At 43.8% G+C, this 17,252-nt stretch overlaps 1 protein-coding gene across 1 annotated transcript; it reads left to right on the plus strand.

Annotated features, from left to right (window-relative positions):
• Positions 1-997: 997 nt before the first annotated feature.
• Positions 998-16,892, plus strand: TRAF5 (TNF receptor associated factor 5; the record flags this gene model as incomplete). Its single annotated transcript, XM_082833408.1, has 10 exons — positions 998-1,215; positions 2,178-2,235; positions 3,899-4,000; positions 6,382-6,546; positions 7,185-7,262; positions 7,581-7,655; positions 10,190-10,282; positions 13,951-14,091; positions 15,474-15,642; positions 16,273-16,892. The coding sequence occupies 10 exons, from the start codon at positions 998-1,000 to the stop codon at positions 16,848-16,850; spliced, it is 1,677 nt and encodes a 558-aa protein (XP_082689534.1). The 3' UTR covers positions 16,851-16,892.
• Between the last annotated feature and the right edge of the window lie 360 nt (positions 16,893-17,252).

Below are 17,252 nucleotides of genomic sequence, written 5' to 3' on the forward strand. Positions count from 1 at the left end.
CCCCCCACACACACTTACCTTTATCCCCTAGCCACTCCCTGGAAGCCTTGCATGTTTTACAGACTGATGAGTAGACCTCCTACTGTCAGACCAGGGGGAGAAGAAAAGGCTTACCTGAGAATATGAAGCTTGCAATGAAATTTGAAGCATGAATATGAGTTAACTAAATGAGGAGGCCTGGAAGGGGATAGTGGAAGCACGGAGGCAACAGCTCGTGCAAAGGCCCTGTGGCAGAAGACAGCATGATATATTGGAAGAACTAAAAGAAGGCCTGTGTAGTTGGAGTGCAGGAAGCAAGGGGAGGAGAGGTCCAGGATGCTACTGGGTGGGGAGGATGCATTCTTGTAGCCTGCTTAGCACCACGGGCTTTAACCTAAGAGCGCTGGGAAGCCACTGAATGATGAGGGGAGATAATCTTCCATCATACTTGTATTTTGAAAATATCACCCTGGCTGTATGGAGAATGGATTGGAGGGGAAAGCAGTTAATGGGCTTTTATTTAGCTCAGGTGAGAAATGGTGTGGCTTAGTGGTGGTGGTGTATTTATGTATTTTGCAAGGAATGTACTGGTATACAAAGTTCTTGCTTCTAAAAAATGTTAACAAAACGTTTGTTTCAATTTTCTCAAATGAGTGGAAGAAAAATCCATAACCAGAGTTTACTCAGAATGTAGTTAACACCTGGCTATATTTTGCCCAAGCATGTAGCCACACTGAAGGATAATTTAGCATCCTTTTGATGGACAGTGGGCTGAAGTCTCACTGAATCGCGCTAGAAGTTATCTGGTCCAGCCTCCCGCTGAGCGCCCCGAAGCCACCTCCCCTCTGCAGGAGCCCTCCAGTGGCAGGAGATTGTTACTATGGTTACAAAGTCATAACAGAATGACCCTGTGGGTGATGTTCACTAATCAGGGAACAGATGATTCAAACACCTGATGGCTGTAGTTGCTGTGGTGTTCGCACACTGAATTTTCCTTCTCTTCTCCTGATCCCCCAGAATGGCTTGTTCTGAGGAGCAAGGAGGTGTCCCCTGTGGCTTCATCCGCCAGAATTCTGGTAACTCCACGTCTTTGGACTTTGAGCCAGATGCAGAGTACCAGTTTGTGGAGCAGCTGGAAGAGCGCTACAGATGTGCCTTCTGCCGCTCAGTGCTTCACAACCCCCACCAGACGGGCTGTGGGCACCGCTTCTGCCAGCACTGCATCCTGTCCCTGAGGTGAGCGCTCAGGGCCTGCGCTCCGGCCAGAAGCGGACAGGGCTGTTCCTGGGATCTACCTGTCATCTGTGGCCGCTCACCTGTAATCGTGGTTTCGGGAATTGCTGTGGTTGGCCACAGAACCACGAATATGAGGACGGGCCCTCCCAGCACCCTTCTCTGAGAGCCTGAGGAATAAACTTCATTTTTCTCCGTCTTATTGATAGTCACCTTTTCTGAAAATTCAGACCACACCTGTTTTGCACATGAAGGCAGACCTCAGTGCACAGTCCCTGTGAGGAAGGACCTGTATCTCATGGGGGTCTTTCCTGTAGGCGCCCTGACCTTTCCTTGCCTTGAGGCAGAGGTGGTGTCGCATCTGAAGGTTCCTTGCCGCCGTGGATACTCTGCCGACTCCCCGGCAGCTGTAAAACGTGGGTTGTGCCATTTTGAGGTGGAGACCAGGAGAGACATGGAAGCAGGCCTTGGGGGTTTATACAGGGACGCCACGGGAGTTGTACCCTCCCAAGCTTGCAAAGGGGGTTATCACAGCACCTTCTCATTCATTCCTGGGTTCGTTCATTCAGCACCTGTGTGTTCCAGACACCCCGCTAAACCAAGCTCTAGTGCACAGAGGTGAAGAGCTGGAGGTCCTGTGTGACAGAGGACCCTCTATGTTCTAGTGAAGGTGCAAGTTGGGGTACAGTGTGATAGCACAAGGCTGCCGAGGGACCCTGTCTGCAGGACTCCCTCTTTGACTCACATCCTGGAGGATGAATGGGAGTTTCTCAGGCAGACTGAGGAGGTGCTGAAGTTGGGGTACTGGGGGGCCTCTTCTGGGAGGAGGGAACAGCATGAATAAAGACGGGGCCTGGCCTGCTCAGGGGGAACTGCAAGGGGGTGGCTGAAGCGCTGCGGCTGCTTTTGGATGGGCTGTTGAGTTCAACCCTTAATTCTGGCTTCATTTTGATTTTTCTTTCCAGAGAATTAAACGCAGTCCCACTCTGCCCTGTAGATAAGGAGGTGATCAAATCTCAGGAGGTAAGACAGTCGTGCTTTGGGTTAGCAGTTCTCTGGGTGACGGAGCAGCCAGTGTCCTGGGTTGAATTGGACAGAGAAGTTGGAGCAGAAGAACGGGAGGGGGACCTTCCTTGGAGTCCATATTCCTCTACTGTGGGGTAAGGTGGGACCCCACTCCCACCCCTCTTTGAGAGAGGCTAGTTTGAGTCCTTACTGACCCCCCCAGGATTCTTCTCCCACTTCTTCTTTACCCTCTTCTGGTACTAGCTCCAGTTACCACGAGTCACTTGCAGAAATGAAACACCCTGCTTCCTGGAATCACTTTCTCATCTGTTTAGTCTCTAAAACTTTCTTTTATTATTATTATGTCTAACAATAGCTTTATTGAGATACAATGCATTTACCATAAAATTTGCCTTTAAAGTGTACATGTTTCTGGGGTGTGTGCCTAGGAGCGGAATGACTGGGTCTCATGGTAACTCTGTGTTTAACGTTCTGAGGCACTGCCAGGCTATTTTCCAAAGCAGCTGCACCATTTTACATTCTTACCAGCAAGGTATGAGAGTCCTAACTTCTTCACATCCTTACCAAAATGCGTTGTGGTCCATCTTTTTTATTATAGTCTTCCTAGTTGGTATGAAGAGGTATCTCGTGGTTTTGATTCTCTAATGATTAATGATGCTGAGCATTTTTTCATGTGCTTGGCCATTTGGATATCTTCTTTGTAGAGATTCCTATTCAAATCCTTTGCCCATTTTTTAAGTGAATTGTTTGTCTTTTTAGTCCAATGTTCATGCTCCTTCTCTCTGCTCTTATGATGCCTTTTCCAAATGCTTAGTTGTACTTGTGTCTGCCTCACGCACTAGGCCAGGGGTTGGCATACTACAACATAGGATTTGTTGGGATAAATCCAGCCTACCACCTGTTTCTGTGTGGCCTGTGAGCTAAGAATGGTTTTATATTTTTAAATCATTGAAAAAAATCAAAAGAAGGGTACACAGGAACTTTGTACTATTTTTTACAACTTCTTGTGAGTCTTTATTTCAAAACAAAAATTTATTTTATGATTCAAAAGAAGGATAATGTTTTGTGACATGTGAAAATTATATGAAATTCACATTTCAGTGTCCATAAATGACATTTTATTGGAACACAGGCATGCCCATTCATTTAAGTATCGGGTACAGTGGGGTTGAATAGTTGCAACAGAGAACATTGCAACGTGGTTGGCAAAGCTGAAAATATTTACTCTCTGACCCTTTACGGAGAAAGTTTGCCAACCCCTGGCTTGTGCTGAAAAATAAGTCAGCACAGCTTCAGTGACACCACCTGATGACTAATGCAGACGTTCACCCTGGGACAGGAAGCTGAAAGCATCACCCTCATCCACAGCCCCACCTCTTGACCTTTGAGCATGTGGGGTCAAGTTCACCACGAGATTCTCCTAGCTTCAGCCTACTGCACTAAGCATTAAATTACCTGGCTTGTATGTTTGGTGGCCTGTCAGATGTATCTGAGACAGCCTTTTCTTTTATGGTGGTGAATCTGGTATTTCCATTCCAACCACTGACTGGAAGTTTCCACCCAACTTTTGAGATGTACTTGAAGACCAAATTAATAATAGCTTCCTTCATGTTGCTCTAAAGCTTTGGAGTGTGTGAGACCTACTTTGTTTATCTTTTAGGTGTTTAAAGACAATTGCTGCAGAAGAGAAGTCCTCAATTTATATGTATTTTGCAAAAATGCTCCTGGATGTAATGCCAAGGTTATTCTGGGACGATACCAGGTTGGTATTACTGGTGAACAATATTTGCCTTTGCTATTTTTCCAGTGACACGTACTGAACATTTTTATGTGACAGTTAGTGGGCTAAGCATGGTACGGAGGTTCATTGGGTTGCCCTCAGAGAATTCTTGTCTAGAGGTACACTTGGCTACAGTGCAGCCCACCGAGGGCTAAGGTGTGAAATTAATCTCACGTGAAGAGATTCATTTTGTATGGAACACATGGAGGACATACCATGTGTGCTAGACCTTAACTTGTGGGTTAGGGTTATTGATCCAAAAGAGAAGATGTGAGACATGCTGGGCAAAAGAAATGGTCGAGCAAGGACACGCCATTTTCGGGAAACTGTGAAGGATTTGGGATTCCTAGGATGGGAGCCAGGGCATGACTGCAGAAAGACACAATTGTAAGGGTCCCTGCCTGGAAGCATTTGCAGGTGCTGGGGTGGGTGTCTCCTAGCCACTATGGGCCCTGCTGTCTTAGAGGTTGTGATCTAGGCAGACGACACAGACCAGAACAGAGCTAGAATGTAGTGTAAAGGCGAAGCACTGGTATGAGATGCAAACAAACGAGGTGTAGGGGAGGTGAAGGGTTGTCGAGTTCCTTTCAGATGAAGCTGTCCTACCTTGCTCTTGCATCCAGCGGTGGAAGGTTGTTAAATGGGAAGCAGGAAACGTGGCTCCGCCACAGCAAGCCCATGTCAGGTTCAATCACGCTATGAATGAATACGAGGCAAGCATCTCTAGCTTCCAGGGAATTGCTAGGAGGATGCTACAAGTTTCCCTTCCCAGCCACACGTTTTGGAATGTATTGCAGGTGATTCAATCTTTTCCCCATCGTGCCTCTACACCCCTAGGCACTGAGCTCATAAATGTGTAAATGATTCCCTTGTTAACCCAAGAATTTCTTTGGAAGTTCACAGAAGGTTTTTGTGTTTTCCTAAGACAGTCCCTCGCCACTTGTTTTGATAGTCAGGTCCTAGAGCAAGCAGGGCCTCTTTACCAACTTTGTTGTCACTAAGCCTGTACAGGAAATGAGGCTCATTGATCAGCTCTAGTGACCAGATCCTCAGCTTCTGGAGAACAGTGGCTGGTTTATTTTCACCTGTTTCTTTTGTATTTCCTCTCATTCCCTGTTCTCCTTCACCTTGCGAGTAAGGTGTAGGATCTCACAGGTAGCAGAGTCTTGATGAATGTTGATGGTTTTGGTGAGAGCTGAGGGGTAGCATCCATGGATTTTGGAGAAGATGTAGATGTCAGTTGTCACTGTCTCTCATTACTAGAGGCAAAGGAGAACAGCTATAATATTTATTTACATCCTCTAGTAAAACTGTGTGTTCTCTTAAGGGGTCAGCAAACTGTTTCTGTCAGGAGCCAGATAGTAAATATTTGAAGCTTTGCCAGCCATACAGTGTCTGTCGCAGCTACGTGACTCTCCCATCTCAGAGGGAAAGCAGCCATAGCCACTATGTGAGACATAGGTGTGGCTGTTCTCCATAAAACTTTATTTACAGAAACAAGTAGCAGACCAGATTTGGCCCAAGGGCCGTAGCTTGCCAACCCTGTTTTAAAGGATCTTGTGGTGGGGAACAAACTCCTTAGGATTTTGATACCTTGTCAGCACCACAGTAACTTGCAGTGTTATCCACAGGTTCTGTTAAGACATGCCTGCTTTTAAAAATCTGTAACATGAAGAACACTGTCTGAGGCACCATTCTCTAATATTCTGGTCAAGAACATCTCCTGACTTGACAAGGATGACCCATCCCAGCTTCTCCTGGGCCTGTGATCCTGTATTCCTCTATCGTTTTCTTTACCACTTCTGGAACAGCTTCCTCTCCCTCCCTTTCTTTCCTTTAGTCCTTCCCCTTCCTTCACTTACTTAGGAGGTAGCCTTCTCTTCTTCCCTCTTTGCCCTCTGTTCCGGCTTTTACCATCTGCTGTGCAGAGATTAGTACTTGGTGCTGGAGGTGGGGATGGAGGGTGCACAAAAGAAATGTCCTTGAGGAGCTGGTAAATTAATTGGCGTGTCTAAGGAAAATATTCAAGAGCTAACCTGAGAATATGAGCAGGTTAATAGGTAATCAAAGATAAACCCGGCATGCTTTCTTCCTCACGCATCTTCCCCTGTCCTCCAAACAAGGCTGGCTGTCACAAGCCTCCGTGCAAGCAGCCTTCTCCATGCCCTGTGCTCAGCAGAGGCAGCGGGTGGCCTCTGCAGAGAGCCTGTGACAGAGGCTGTGCCCCCTGCCCCCCACCCCCGCAGTCCTTTCTCCTGCTGCCCCAGGGTCCTCCCTCCCTCCCTCACTAGGCCTTGCACCAGGCTTCCTCTCCCACTGCCCTGCTCAGTGGGTCCCCACTGGCTTGTTGTTTTCTGTCACAGGACCACCTTCAGCACTGCTTATTCCAAGCTGTGCAGTGCTCTAATGAGAGCTGTCGGGAGCCAGTCCTTCGCAAAGATCTGAAAGAGCATTTGAGCGCAGACTGTCCGTTTCGAGAGGAAAAATGCCTTTATTGCAAAAAGGATGTGGCAGTCATCAATCTACAGGTAAAAAAAAAAAAAGAATCATCTTTATGGGACTAAATTCTGCCTCAGTGGTCACAGTGAATCAGGTGGGATACCAGAAGCACTTTTCTGGATTTATTTTTATGCAGAAAGAGGTCTAAAGAATAACTTCATCTGAGGGTTCTATAAAAAGCTAAAAACCTTCTTGGTGGGACTCTATTCATGTATCATTGGCAAAAATGTTGTTTGAGCACCTGCTGAGTGTGAGTGGTCCAGGAGTGACGCTAGGCGCTGGGTCCCAAGGAGGTGACCACACTGTCTGTCCTCAAGATGCTCTGACCTAATTGGAGAGGCAGGATGCCGGCATAAGACGAGAGCATGGGGTACCCTTTACCTGTACCAAAGGAGCCAAGCCAGTGACTCCCATAGTCTGTCCTCTGTCAGTCCCACGTCCTCTGACCTTCTTTAAAAGAATTGGAAAATTGAACTGAATTGAATTCACTTATACCAAGAAGTGCAGCCATCTAGAACGCTTTTTGGAACTAGGCCATACCTTCCTACAGAGGGTAAGCCACATAGCATAGATCCCCAAAGGGACATACGTATACACACTCTGAGGCCATACAGGGAGCCTTTGGAAGCAAGGCTGGCTTTATTTCAGCACACTTTTTCTGTTTCAGAATCATGAGGAAAACTTGTGTCCTGAGTACCCAGTATCTTGTCCCAACAAGTGTTTGCAGATTATTCCAAGAACTGAGGTAACTGTAAATAATTCTCTTAGTAGATTTTATGTAAGATAGAGTTTCAGTAATCACTGTGGTGTGTGTTTGATCAAACCCCATAAGCAGGGGCCCAAGGCTTAAATTATCCTCATGATAACCATGGTTCTGTCTTCCCTCCCCTTCTCCCTGAGAATTCTTCTCTGTTTTCATCTTAGCTCTCCTTCCCCCAGGCTTCAGCATGGTGCTTCCTCCCTTCTTCCCAAGCCACCCATAGCTCCCTGCTTGCTGCAGTGATACCAGGTAGCTGGAGAGTCGGGGATGCATTTCTCTAGCATGAGGCTGTCTGTTTTGTAGGTGGATGAACACCTTGCTGTGTGTCCTGAAGCTGAACAAGACTGTCCTTTCAAGCACTATGGCTGTACTGTAAAGGTATGGAATGATTGTTTCTGTCTACCTTCTACTGTATAATTCATTTGTTGAGTTCATTTTATTCTTGATTCCATTCAAGATGCAGAAGGACATTCACTTCTGAGAAACTTTAAGACTGGCGCTTGTAACTAGGGTTACCAGTAGGGTGAGGCAAGATGGTGGTAGGGAATTAACAGGTACAAACTACTATGTATAAAATAAATAAGCTACAAGTATATATAATACAACACAGGGAATATAGCCAATATTTTATAATAACTATAAACAGAATAGAAAAAAGAAAAAAAGACTTGTATACAATACATAATACTAATACTTGTGTTAGTCAGGGTTCTCCAGAGAAACAGAACAAATAATTTATATATACATAAAATTTATAATACCTAATACCAACTTTTTTGAGGTTTGGTTATATCTATGAAAATAAAATGTGACCCTCACATTGACCTTGCAATCCTACTGCTAGAAATTTATTTCACAGATACCCTTTCATAAGTATGCAATTATTACACACATATACAAACACACATGCAAACAAAGGTATTTACAGTACTCCCCCCTTGTCCATGGGGGTAGATTCCAAGATCCTCCACGGATGCCTGAAACCATGGTTAGTACCAAACCCTATATATACTGTGTTTTTCTTCCCTATACATACATACCTGTGATAAAGTTCAATTTACAAATTAGGCACAGTAGGAGCATATCTGAATTGCCAGCATCATTTGGGGCCGTTATCGACTAAATAAGGGTTACTTGATGACAGCACTGCGATACTGCAACAGTTTATCTGATAACCAAGATGGCTAAGTGACTAATGGGTGGGTAGCATGTACGGCCTGGATACCTGGACTATGGGTTGACTCACCTCTGGGGCAGGACGGAGAAGGAAGGCACAAGATTTCACCATGCTACTCAGAACAGTTCACAATTTAAAGTATGAATTGTTTATTTCTGAAATTTTCTATTTAATATATTTGGACCATGGTTGACCGTGGGTAACTGAAACCACAGAAATTGAAACAGTGGCTAAATGGGGACTATTGTATATAGCCAAAAAAAAAAAAAAATCCAAAAACCCACAAAAAATGAAAAACAACCTGTAAGTCCATCTCTGAAGTACTGAGTATATAATTATATATATATATTTTTTCATATTTTGGAATACTATGCATCTGATAAAAAGAATGAGGTATATATTTTAAAAATTACATACAGTATGATCTCACTGTGTATGTATCTTCACTGACTCTGGTAGTGAGATTAGGGAATTGGGTGTGGAGACAGAGAGAAGGGGGCTTTTATTTTTCTTCTACATCTTGCTATATTGTTTGAGATAAGCATATATTTCTCTTATTTTAAAAAACGCTTATGAGAAACCTTTTTTAAAATATCAGTGAAGAGTCCATAAATGTGTCACATAGCAAACCAGTGATTATCTTGGCTGAAGAAAGGATAGGGTTTACCTTCCTTGCGCACAAAATACAGAATTGTTTTCCAGCTCTAAAAGGAATCTCCGTTTTTAAAAAATTTTATTTAAAATATTTATTTATTTATTGACTGCTTTGGGTCTTTGTTTCTGCATGTGGGCTTTCTCTAGTTGCGGTGAGCGGGGCTTCGTTGCGGTGCGTGGGCTTCTCATTGTGGTAGCTTCTCTTGTTGCGGAGCACGGGCTCTAGGCGTGCGGGCTTCAGTAGTTGTGGCTTACGGGCCTAGTTGCTCCACGGCATGTGGGATCTTCCTGGACCAGGGATCGAACCTGTGTCCCCTGCATTGGCAGGCGGATTCTTAACCATTGCGCCACCAGGGAAGTCCCTAAAAGGAATGTTCTTTACAGTTAGGCCCAAACTTCCATTTGGATTGTATTCTAGGACTTGCTGGGGATGGCTGGGGGAGTTCTCTGGAGGAGGGGCCAACCCTAAACTGAAGGGAAATTGATGATGAGTGTTTGCTTAGAGTCTATGGGCCACCCATACCATTTGCTTTTACTAGTAATGCAGGCAGTCTGCAATGGAATTTTAATAAGGGAAGAAGTTTGCATTTCTTCTTGCAAACATATAATTTGACTTTGAAGGCAACAAATTTGCATGGGCTGAAATTACAATTAGGTTGCATACCTTCTGCCCGATAAAAGGACAGTGATAGAAGGCGGTAGAGAAGTGTGCTTGGTAGGAGGGAGAACTAACGGAGGCTTAAAACTGATCTGGGAGATAACCCACCAAGGAGGTAAGTTTTACGTGGGAATAGTTGAGAGGTGGTAATAACTACACTTAACCCTCAGTCATATACTCCAGGGCAAGGAACGAAATTAGTGCTGAGAACTTTGATAGTGGCCTGACTCTCTGTAAGTGTGTCATGGGTACTGTAGAATCCTAAAGCTGGAAAAGGGACCTGGGAGGGGTCATTCTCTCTGCAACCCACCATGAGACAAGTAAGCAAAGTTGTTAAAGTTCTGCTTTAGCAGAATATCCCACCACCACCCTCATTTTGGGAGCCTTTCAACAACCTGACTTATTTTTCTCTTCATATTAAAGGATAAACGAGGAAACCTGCAGGAGCATGAGCATTCAGCCTTACGGGACCACATGCTTCTGGTTTTAGAAAAGAACTTCCAGTTAGAAGAACAGGTAAATATTCAAGGGTTCAAGTATAAAGGGAGGCAACAGAATCGCTAGGATTTGTACTTGTTGGTATTTTTATATTCCTCTCTGTTTCAGATAAGTCAACTGGAGGTAGATGTTTTTCTACTAAGTGGCCAGACTCACAGGCTTGTAGCACATTAAACTGGAAAGTACCTTTGAGATCTTTGGGTTCAGCCCCCTCAACCAACAGATGAAGTAACTAAGCTCAAAGAAATTTTGATGTGTTTGTGATATTAAGGGACAGAATTCAATCTCAGACCCATGTCCCTGATTCTCAGTCCAGTGCTCCCCGTGTTACACCACACTGCCTCTCTGCAGCCTATCCACACACCTTGTGGTTATTACCTGGCACCTAGCAGGAACCTAGTAGATGTCTGGCGTTTTTAAATGAAATCAGTATTACCATGAAACAACATCTGACTATCTGTTCTAGGCATCGTGGGTTTTATATATTTTGTAATAAGTCTTAACTTATTAACTTTGCAACCTACTCATACGTGCATATTTATTACACTGCAATCAATGCATACGTACATGTTTATTTCACTGGGTTGTGATTATCAAGTGAAATTATGTGTGCAAATGCCAGCCGTAGTCCCTGGAATATTCATAGTGGACCTCAATAAATGCTGATTCTATTGAGTAATTATTCTAAAAGTTCATTATTTTGTTAGGGCATCTCAGAGGATCAGACTTTTCAAGCCCAGGTAGGGAAGAAAACCATCCAGCTGCAGAGAGGGAGCTGAATTTTACGGCTGCAGATTATTTTATGGTGTCTGATTCCATATTAAAGTAGGTGTGTGAGTTTCAGGGTCAGATCGTGGAGAAAATTAGAAAGACTGATTAAACTGTAACTGGTGGAAGGCATGCTGCCTAGGAGCCATTCCCAAGTTCTTTCTGTAGGAGTTGCCTCATTCGTCTATCCACTGATCCAACAAACACGTGCCATATGTCAGGTACAATGCTAGTTGCTAGGGACACTGAGTCAAGGAAGACACGGCACGTACCCTTGAAGAGCTCACAAAAATGAAAACAGATAAGATGCTGTGCCTTGTGGGACGTGCAATGGGGGTGCCCTGTGTTGGGGTACAGAGGCTGCAGCAGTTTGCCCTGTGGGAGTTGCAGAAGGCTTTTCAAGGTAACACATCCGAGCTGCATCATCTTGAAGGAAGAGAAGGTCCGTCAGTTAAAATGTTGTGGAAAGAGGATATTCCAGAAGGGGAAAGTTTATGCCAAGGCAGAGAGGCATGAGAGAGACTGATGGTCCAAGGAAATGGGGTTTGGGGGTAGAGAGACATCCAGGTGTGAGACAGGGAAAGGCTGAAGACTGGTGTGTTGGGTCCAGACTGCATTGGCCTTCCATGTAAGCTAAGAAGTTTCAAATATTTTACATTCAGTGATTTTTTAACTTATTCATATTCTGCTCTATTTCAGAAAGGATTTAAGGGCCAAAGTTTGGACTAATGTTTGCCAGTAATAAGGATCTAAAAGACGTTTTTAAATAGGAAGATACTTGGTCAGCTAATTGTTTGGCTTTAAAAATATGACAGCTTGTGGTAGCATGGAAGATGGATAGAAGGAGAGAAGAGAATGAGGCCAGAGGGACCAGGCAGAAGGATGCTGCAGTAAACTAGCCAGTGTGGCAGTAGAGCCTGGCAATTGATGGGTGAGGGTCCTGGAGCCAGAAAGGCCTGGGTTCGAGACCTGGCTCCACACATCGGAGTTCGGGCAAGCTACTTAACCTCTGTCTTCCACAATTTTCTCATTTGTAAAATGGGGTCGTAGTGAGGGTCAAATTATATATGTGCGCTCTTAGCACAGTGCCTGGCTAACAATAAGCAGTTCAGTATTAGGGGAAGTGATACTGGAGGTGGTAGTGGGTGGTGGTGATGCCGAAGGTGAAGGCTTGACCAAGGCTGTGTCAGTGGGGATGGAGGGAGGGCATTGAGAGACTTTTGCAGGTTGGAGTCACATGCTGTAGTTAAGGCAGGGAACTTGGTAATGTTATTAACTGAGATGGGCACTGCACACAGGAACAGGTTAGACGTGAGGGGAGCGGGGCAAGAGGAGACACTGAGTTTGCTTTTGGTCAAGGATGTCTGGTGCACACGTGGGAGTCAGCTCTTGGGGTATAAGTAGATTTGGGGGCCAGAGATCAGATGGTTATTGCAGCCACTTATGCATTCATTTATAAAACATGTGTCAAATGCCCTCTGTGTGCCAGGCGCTGTGCTGGGCTTTGGGGATCTGGAAATAAGTGAAATGTAGCCTCAGCAATTTAGTGGAGAAAAAAATGACCAAATTAACCCCCAAAAAAGCAATGAGTCATGAAGGTAAGTTATGCTTCTAGAGTATGGTCAGAATGTCATGGAACTTAAGAGGTGGCCTAGGTAGGTGGTACTAGTGTGGAAGTATTTCTGGGAGGATATGCCCTTGACTGAGGCTTAAAAAGTGGTCGCTTCTAGGTGAAGGAGGAAGTGACCAAGAGCAGGGCCTGAAACAGAAGGTGTGGAGTGTGCGAATGGGCATGAGGCTGAAAAGGTGGCCAGGGGCAGATTTTGTAGGGCCCTGTACAGCCTGTAAAAGAAGGCCACTAGAGATGGTTAAATAGGAGGGGTGACCAGCCCAGATTTGTCACTTATTCTTCTGGTCACAGTATGGAGTATGATTTGGAGGAAAACAAGGCTAAAGACAGGGGGAGCATTCATTCATTCATCTATTTAACAAACATTTATCAAGCACCTCCTGGTGCCAGGCACCAGCCCAGTTGTTGAGGTTCCAGTGGACGGTGGGACTCATGCCAGTCCAGCTCCCATAGAGCTTCTTTTCGGGTATGTGTTTGTTAGGGACAGTGTACGATCTGTTAGGAAGCTATCGTAGCAGCCCAGGTGAGAAATAACGCAGGCTGAAACAAGATGAGATGCAATGAGAAATGGATGTAAGAGTTGTTTTGTTGTGTGTCAGGAGCTAAAGTTGGCAGGTATTGCTGATTAAGTGGGTGTAGGGATAAGAGAAGAGTTGTCGAGGATCACGCAAAGGTTTTTGGTTATTTCCCTCAAATTGATTATAAATTCTGAGAGGTGGTGTGTTTTGCCTACCACTTGCTAGCGGTATGCTGGGCAGGTTACTTAAACGCTCTGCCTCTGTTTCCTTATCTGTAAAGTGAAACTGATAGTCATACCCAACACATAGGGTTCTTTGAGAATTAAAAGAGCTAAGGAATATAAGGGTTTGACAGACTCAGCAAATTGCAGCTATTACTATCGATGCTGTGCATACAGCATCTAATGTGGTACGGCGATCAGGACTCTGCGGTTGTTTAATAAGTGCATGCTGAATGAAAGAGGAGAACCAGTTCGGCAAATTTAGTCAAGTGGTGTCACTAGCATTAGATGAGCCATCAAAGTGGGTTACATATAGAAAAGGCTGATGAGGAATCTATGGATCTTTCTTTTCTTTATTATTTTTTTTCAGAAGCACCTGCGAACATTTCTTAGAATTATATGGTAATCTACCTGTAAATATTTTCTATAAATATATGTGTGTATATCTTTCCTAGAAATATTTAACCTGCAATATTTTCCTAGAACTATATTTAAATTTTAACTTGTGTGCATACAGTTCAATGACCTCATTCATATTCCTGTTATTAGATTTCTGACTTATATAAGAGCCTAGAACAAAAAGAAAGTAAAATCCAGCAGCTAGCAGAAACCGTAAAGAAATTCGAAAAGGAGTTCAAGCAGTTTGCACAGTTGTTTGGCAAAAATGGAACTTTCCTCTCAAATATACAGGTGAGAAATGGCCTTTCTATTCATAATCAAGATTTAGCCTTCAACTAGCCGTGAGGGTTTTTCTTTTAATTTTTAAATGGAAATAATTTCAAATGTGCAAGAATAAGATAGTGCAAAGAACACCTGTATATTCTGCATCCAGATTCACTCATCGTCAGTATTTTGTCCCATTTGCTTCATTCATCTCCCCCCTCCTCCTTCTTGTCCCAAACTCCCCCACCCTGTCCCTGTCACCTCCCCCCCGCCCCCCTTGGGTATTCTTTCTGAACCCTTTGAGAGTAAGTTGTCTACCTTATGGCCCTTTCCCCCTACATACTTCAGTATGTGTTTCCTAAGAATAAAGGTCCTCTTTTACATAACCCAGTACATTTAGCAATGTTAGTACATGTTTACACTGGTACAGTACTTTTCTATAATTTATGGCAATTAGGGCTGTAATCAATGTTGGGCTGATGTTAGTCACTTGATTTCAGATTCCCTGAGAGCGTCTGTAGTCCTGCATTTTGTAGTCAACAAAGTGAAACTATTAATTCCCCTGGGAAGAAAATGTTTTAAACATCACTAAAACATAGCAAAAATTACTTTGTGAATCATGAATGTTAAATAACCATAAACAAATTCCTAAAGAATAATGACTTTATTGTGATGATAAAATTTACAGTGGAAAATATTTCAAGATGTGATATGGGCAATCTTTTTGAAATCTGGATTATCCCAGAAAATGTAGGCCATATCATTTCCATATTTGTCAGCATACCATATGGATGTGTGTGTGAGTGTGTGTAGAAAAAAGGAAATCCACCATATGTTATTATCTCAATTCTGACCTCTTTCTAACACAAAAACCAGTCAAGAATGAAGGCACTAAGGGTAAGAGTGGAGGAGAAATATAGTTATAGTTTTATTTAGTCCTTTCCATCTAAAGAGAGCAACCAAATGTTCAGGCTTTAGCTCAGGCACTTCTGTACCACCTGTAGTGCTCAGGCCAGAACAGGTGGGCCTTCTTCCAGCGCATTCTCTGCCTTCTAGCAGAGTAGGAGTGAATCAGAAGAGTAGCATCTAAGAGAAGGAAGTGATAAGGCAAGGAGAGAACAGAAATATAAAGACAGGGTAGAGAACCAAGAGGAGAGACACCAAGGGAGGAGTAAAACTCAGATGAAGAACAGTTCAAAGATTTGAAACAGGAGCAGAGATGCTGTGGAGGGGGAGGAAACTATTAGGTGACTCATCTCTCTGAGATCCTCATTGAATTTTCTCTTCTGGACTGTGCATTTTTCATTTCATTAATTGATTAATTAAAGGTGAAATGTTTGAGTTGAAAGATATAAACTTAACGAACTACTCAAATTTTTTTGACATGATGATCCACTTTGTACTGAAAGGTTCTTGCCAGTCACATTGACAAGTCCGCTTGGCTAGAAGTTCAGGTGCGTCAGTTATTACAAATGGCTAACCAGCAACAAAGTAAATTTGATCTGAGGCCTTTGGTGGAAGCGATTGATACAGTGAAACAGAAAATCACCCTGCTAGAAACCCATGATCAAAGATTAGGTATGTCTAATGTTTTATACTTATCTGTTGGTGATTCATTATTTCTACATGCGTTCATGAAACAAGCAGCTGTCCAGGATCAATAATGGCTGAACCTGGTATTTGTGAAACAGAACAGCATGAGGTTCTGGCCACTCAGGCAAAAATGATGAAGGGCCATGAGCGGGAGCTGGAACAAGCAAGGGGTGGAAATGGGCCAGGAAATTCCAAGAACACGGAGTGATGGTTTTTTAAGGAGAGTAGACAAAAATGAGAAGGGGAAAGATGTGGTGGGAACATTGTTTTAAGTATAGAAAAAGAGACAGGCTTGGCTGTTTCAAAGCCTTCCAGTTAGAAAGCATGGGGCTTACCATGCAGATGCCCTCTAGCTCAGTACAGAGTGCATCTTCTCAACACTTTGGTGAGCCTCAGATCAAGAGGACGCATTTGGGTTTTCTTGGTGCCAATCTTGCCAAGACACAAGAATCACGGAGTTGATATTATTAATAGGAATTGTCCATTGGTGGACACTGAATTCAGTTCATCTTTGGGATGTCAGAATTTTCTTGGTTCTCTTCGGATAACAAAATTCCTCTTTGGGCAAATTTTAAAGACAACTTTAAGGCCTTCAGAGTCTTTTTTTCCTTGCAGTTGTTTTGGAAGGGGAGACTAACAAACATGATGCCCACATTAATATCCATAAAGCACAGCTGAATAAAAACGAAGAGCGATTTAAGCTGCTAGAAAGTGCCTGCTATAACGGAAAGCTCATCTGGAAGGTCACAGACTACAAGCTGAAGAAGAAGGAGGCGCTGGATGGACACACAGTATCCATCTTCAGCCAGCCCTTCTACACCAGCCGGTGTGGCTACAGGCTCTGCGCTAGAGCGTACCTGAATGGGGACGGGTCCGGGAAGGGGACGCACCTGTCGTTGTACTTTGTGGTGATGCGAGGGGAGTTTGACTCACTGTTGCAGTGGCCATTCAGGCAGAGGGTGACCCTGATGCTTTTGGACCAAAGTGGCAAAAGGAACCACATTATGGAGACCTTCAAGGCTGACCCCAATAGCAGCAGCTTTAAAAGACCCGATGGGGAGATGAACATTGCCTCTGGCTGTCCACGCTTCGTGGCTCATTCCACTTTGGAGAATGCCAAGAACACCTACATTAAAGATGACACCCTGTTCTTGAAAGTGGCTGTGGATCTAACTGACCTGGAGGATCTCTAATCACTGCTTCTGGGGTGATAAAAGGACTCCTTCAATCCAGAACCTTTGGTTAATGTAGTGACTGAATGTAGGCTCGACACACACTTGTATTTGGCTCTTTGCCCTTAATGTTTGAAGTCATTTTGAGATTTCTCAAGTGCTGTCTTCTTTTTACATTTTATTCTGTCCCAGTTTGAAACTGACAATACTTAGAATATCTTCTCATTATTTATATTTTTATATCTCTTGAAAGATGTTAATTTTCTTAAAGGTAAGGTCTGGGGCATACCTCTTTTACTGGTGCTTAGTGTGGGGTCTCAGGGTGGGCCCTCTATAATATTAAATGTCATTGAGGACACAGAAGTAGAATTTCCAGTTGAAAATGCTTTGGGTTTTTTTTTTTTTTTTTTTTTTTGGTACGCG

Source organism: Leucopleurus acutus (assembly GCF_964270905.1).
Source record: "Leucopleurus acutus genome assembly, chromosome: 2".
Lineage (NCBI taxonomy): Eukaryota > Metazoa > Chordata > Mammalia > Artiodactyla > Delphinidae > Leucopleurus > Leucopleurus acutus.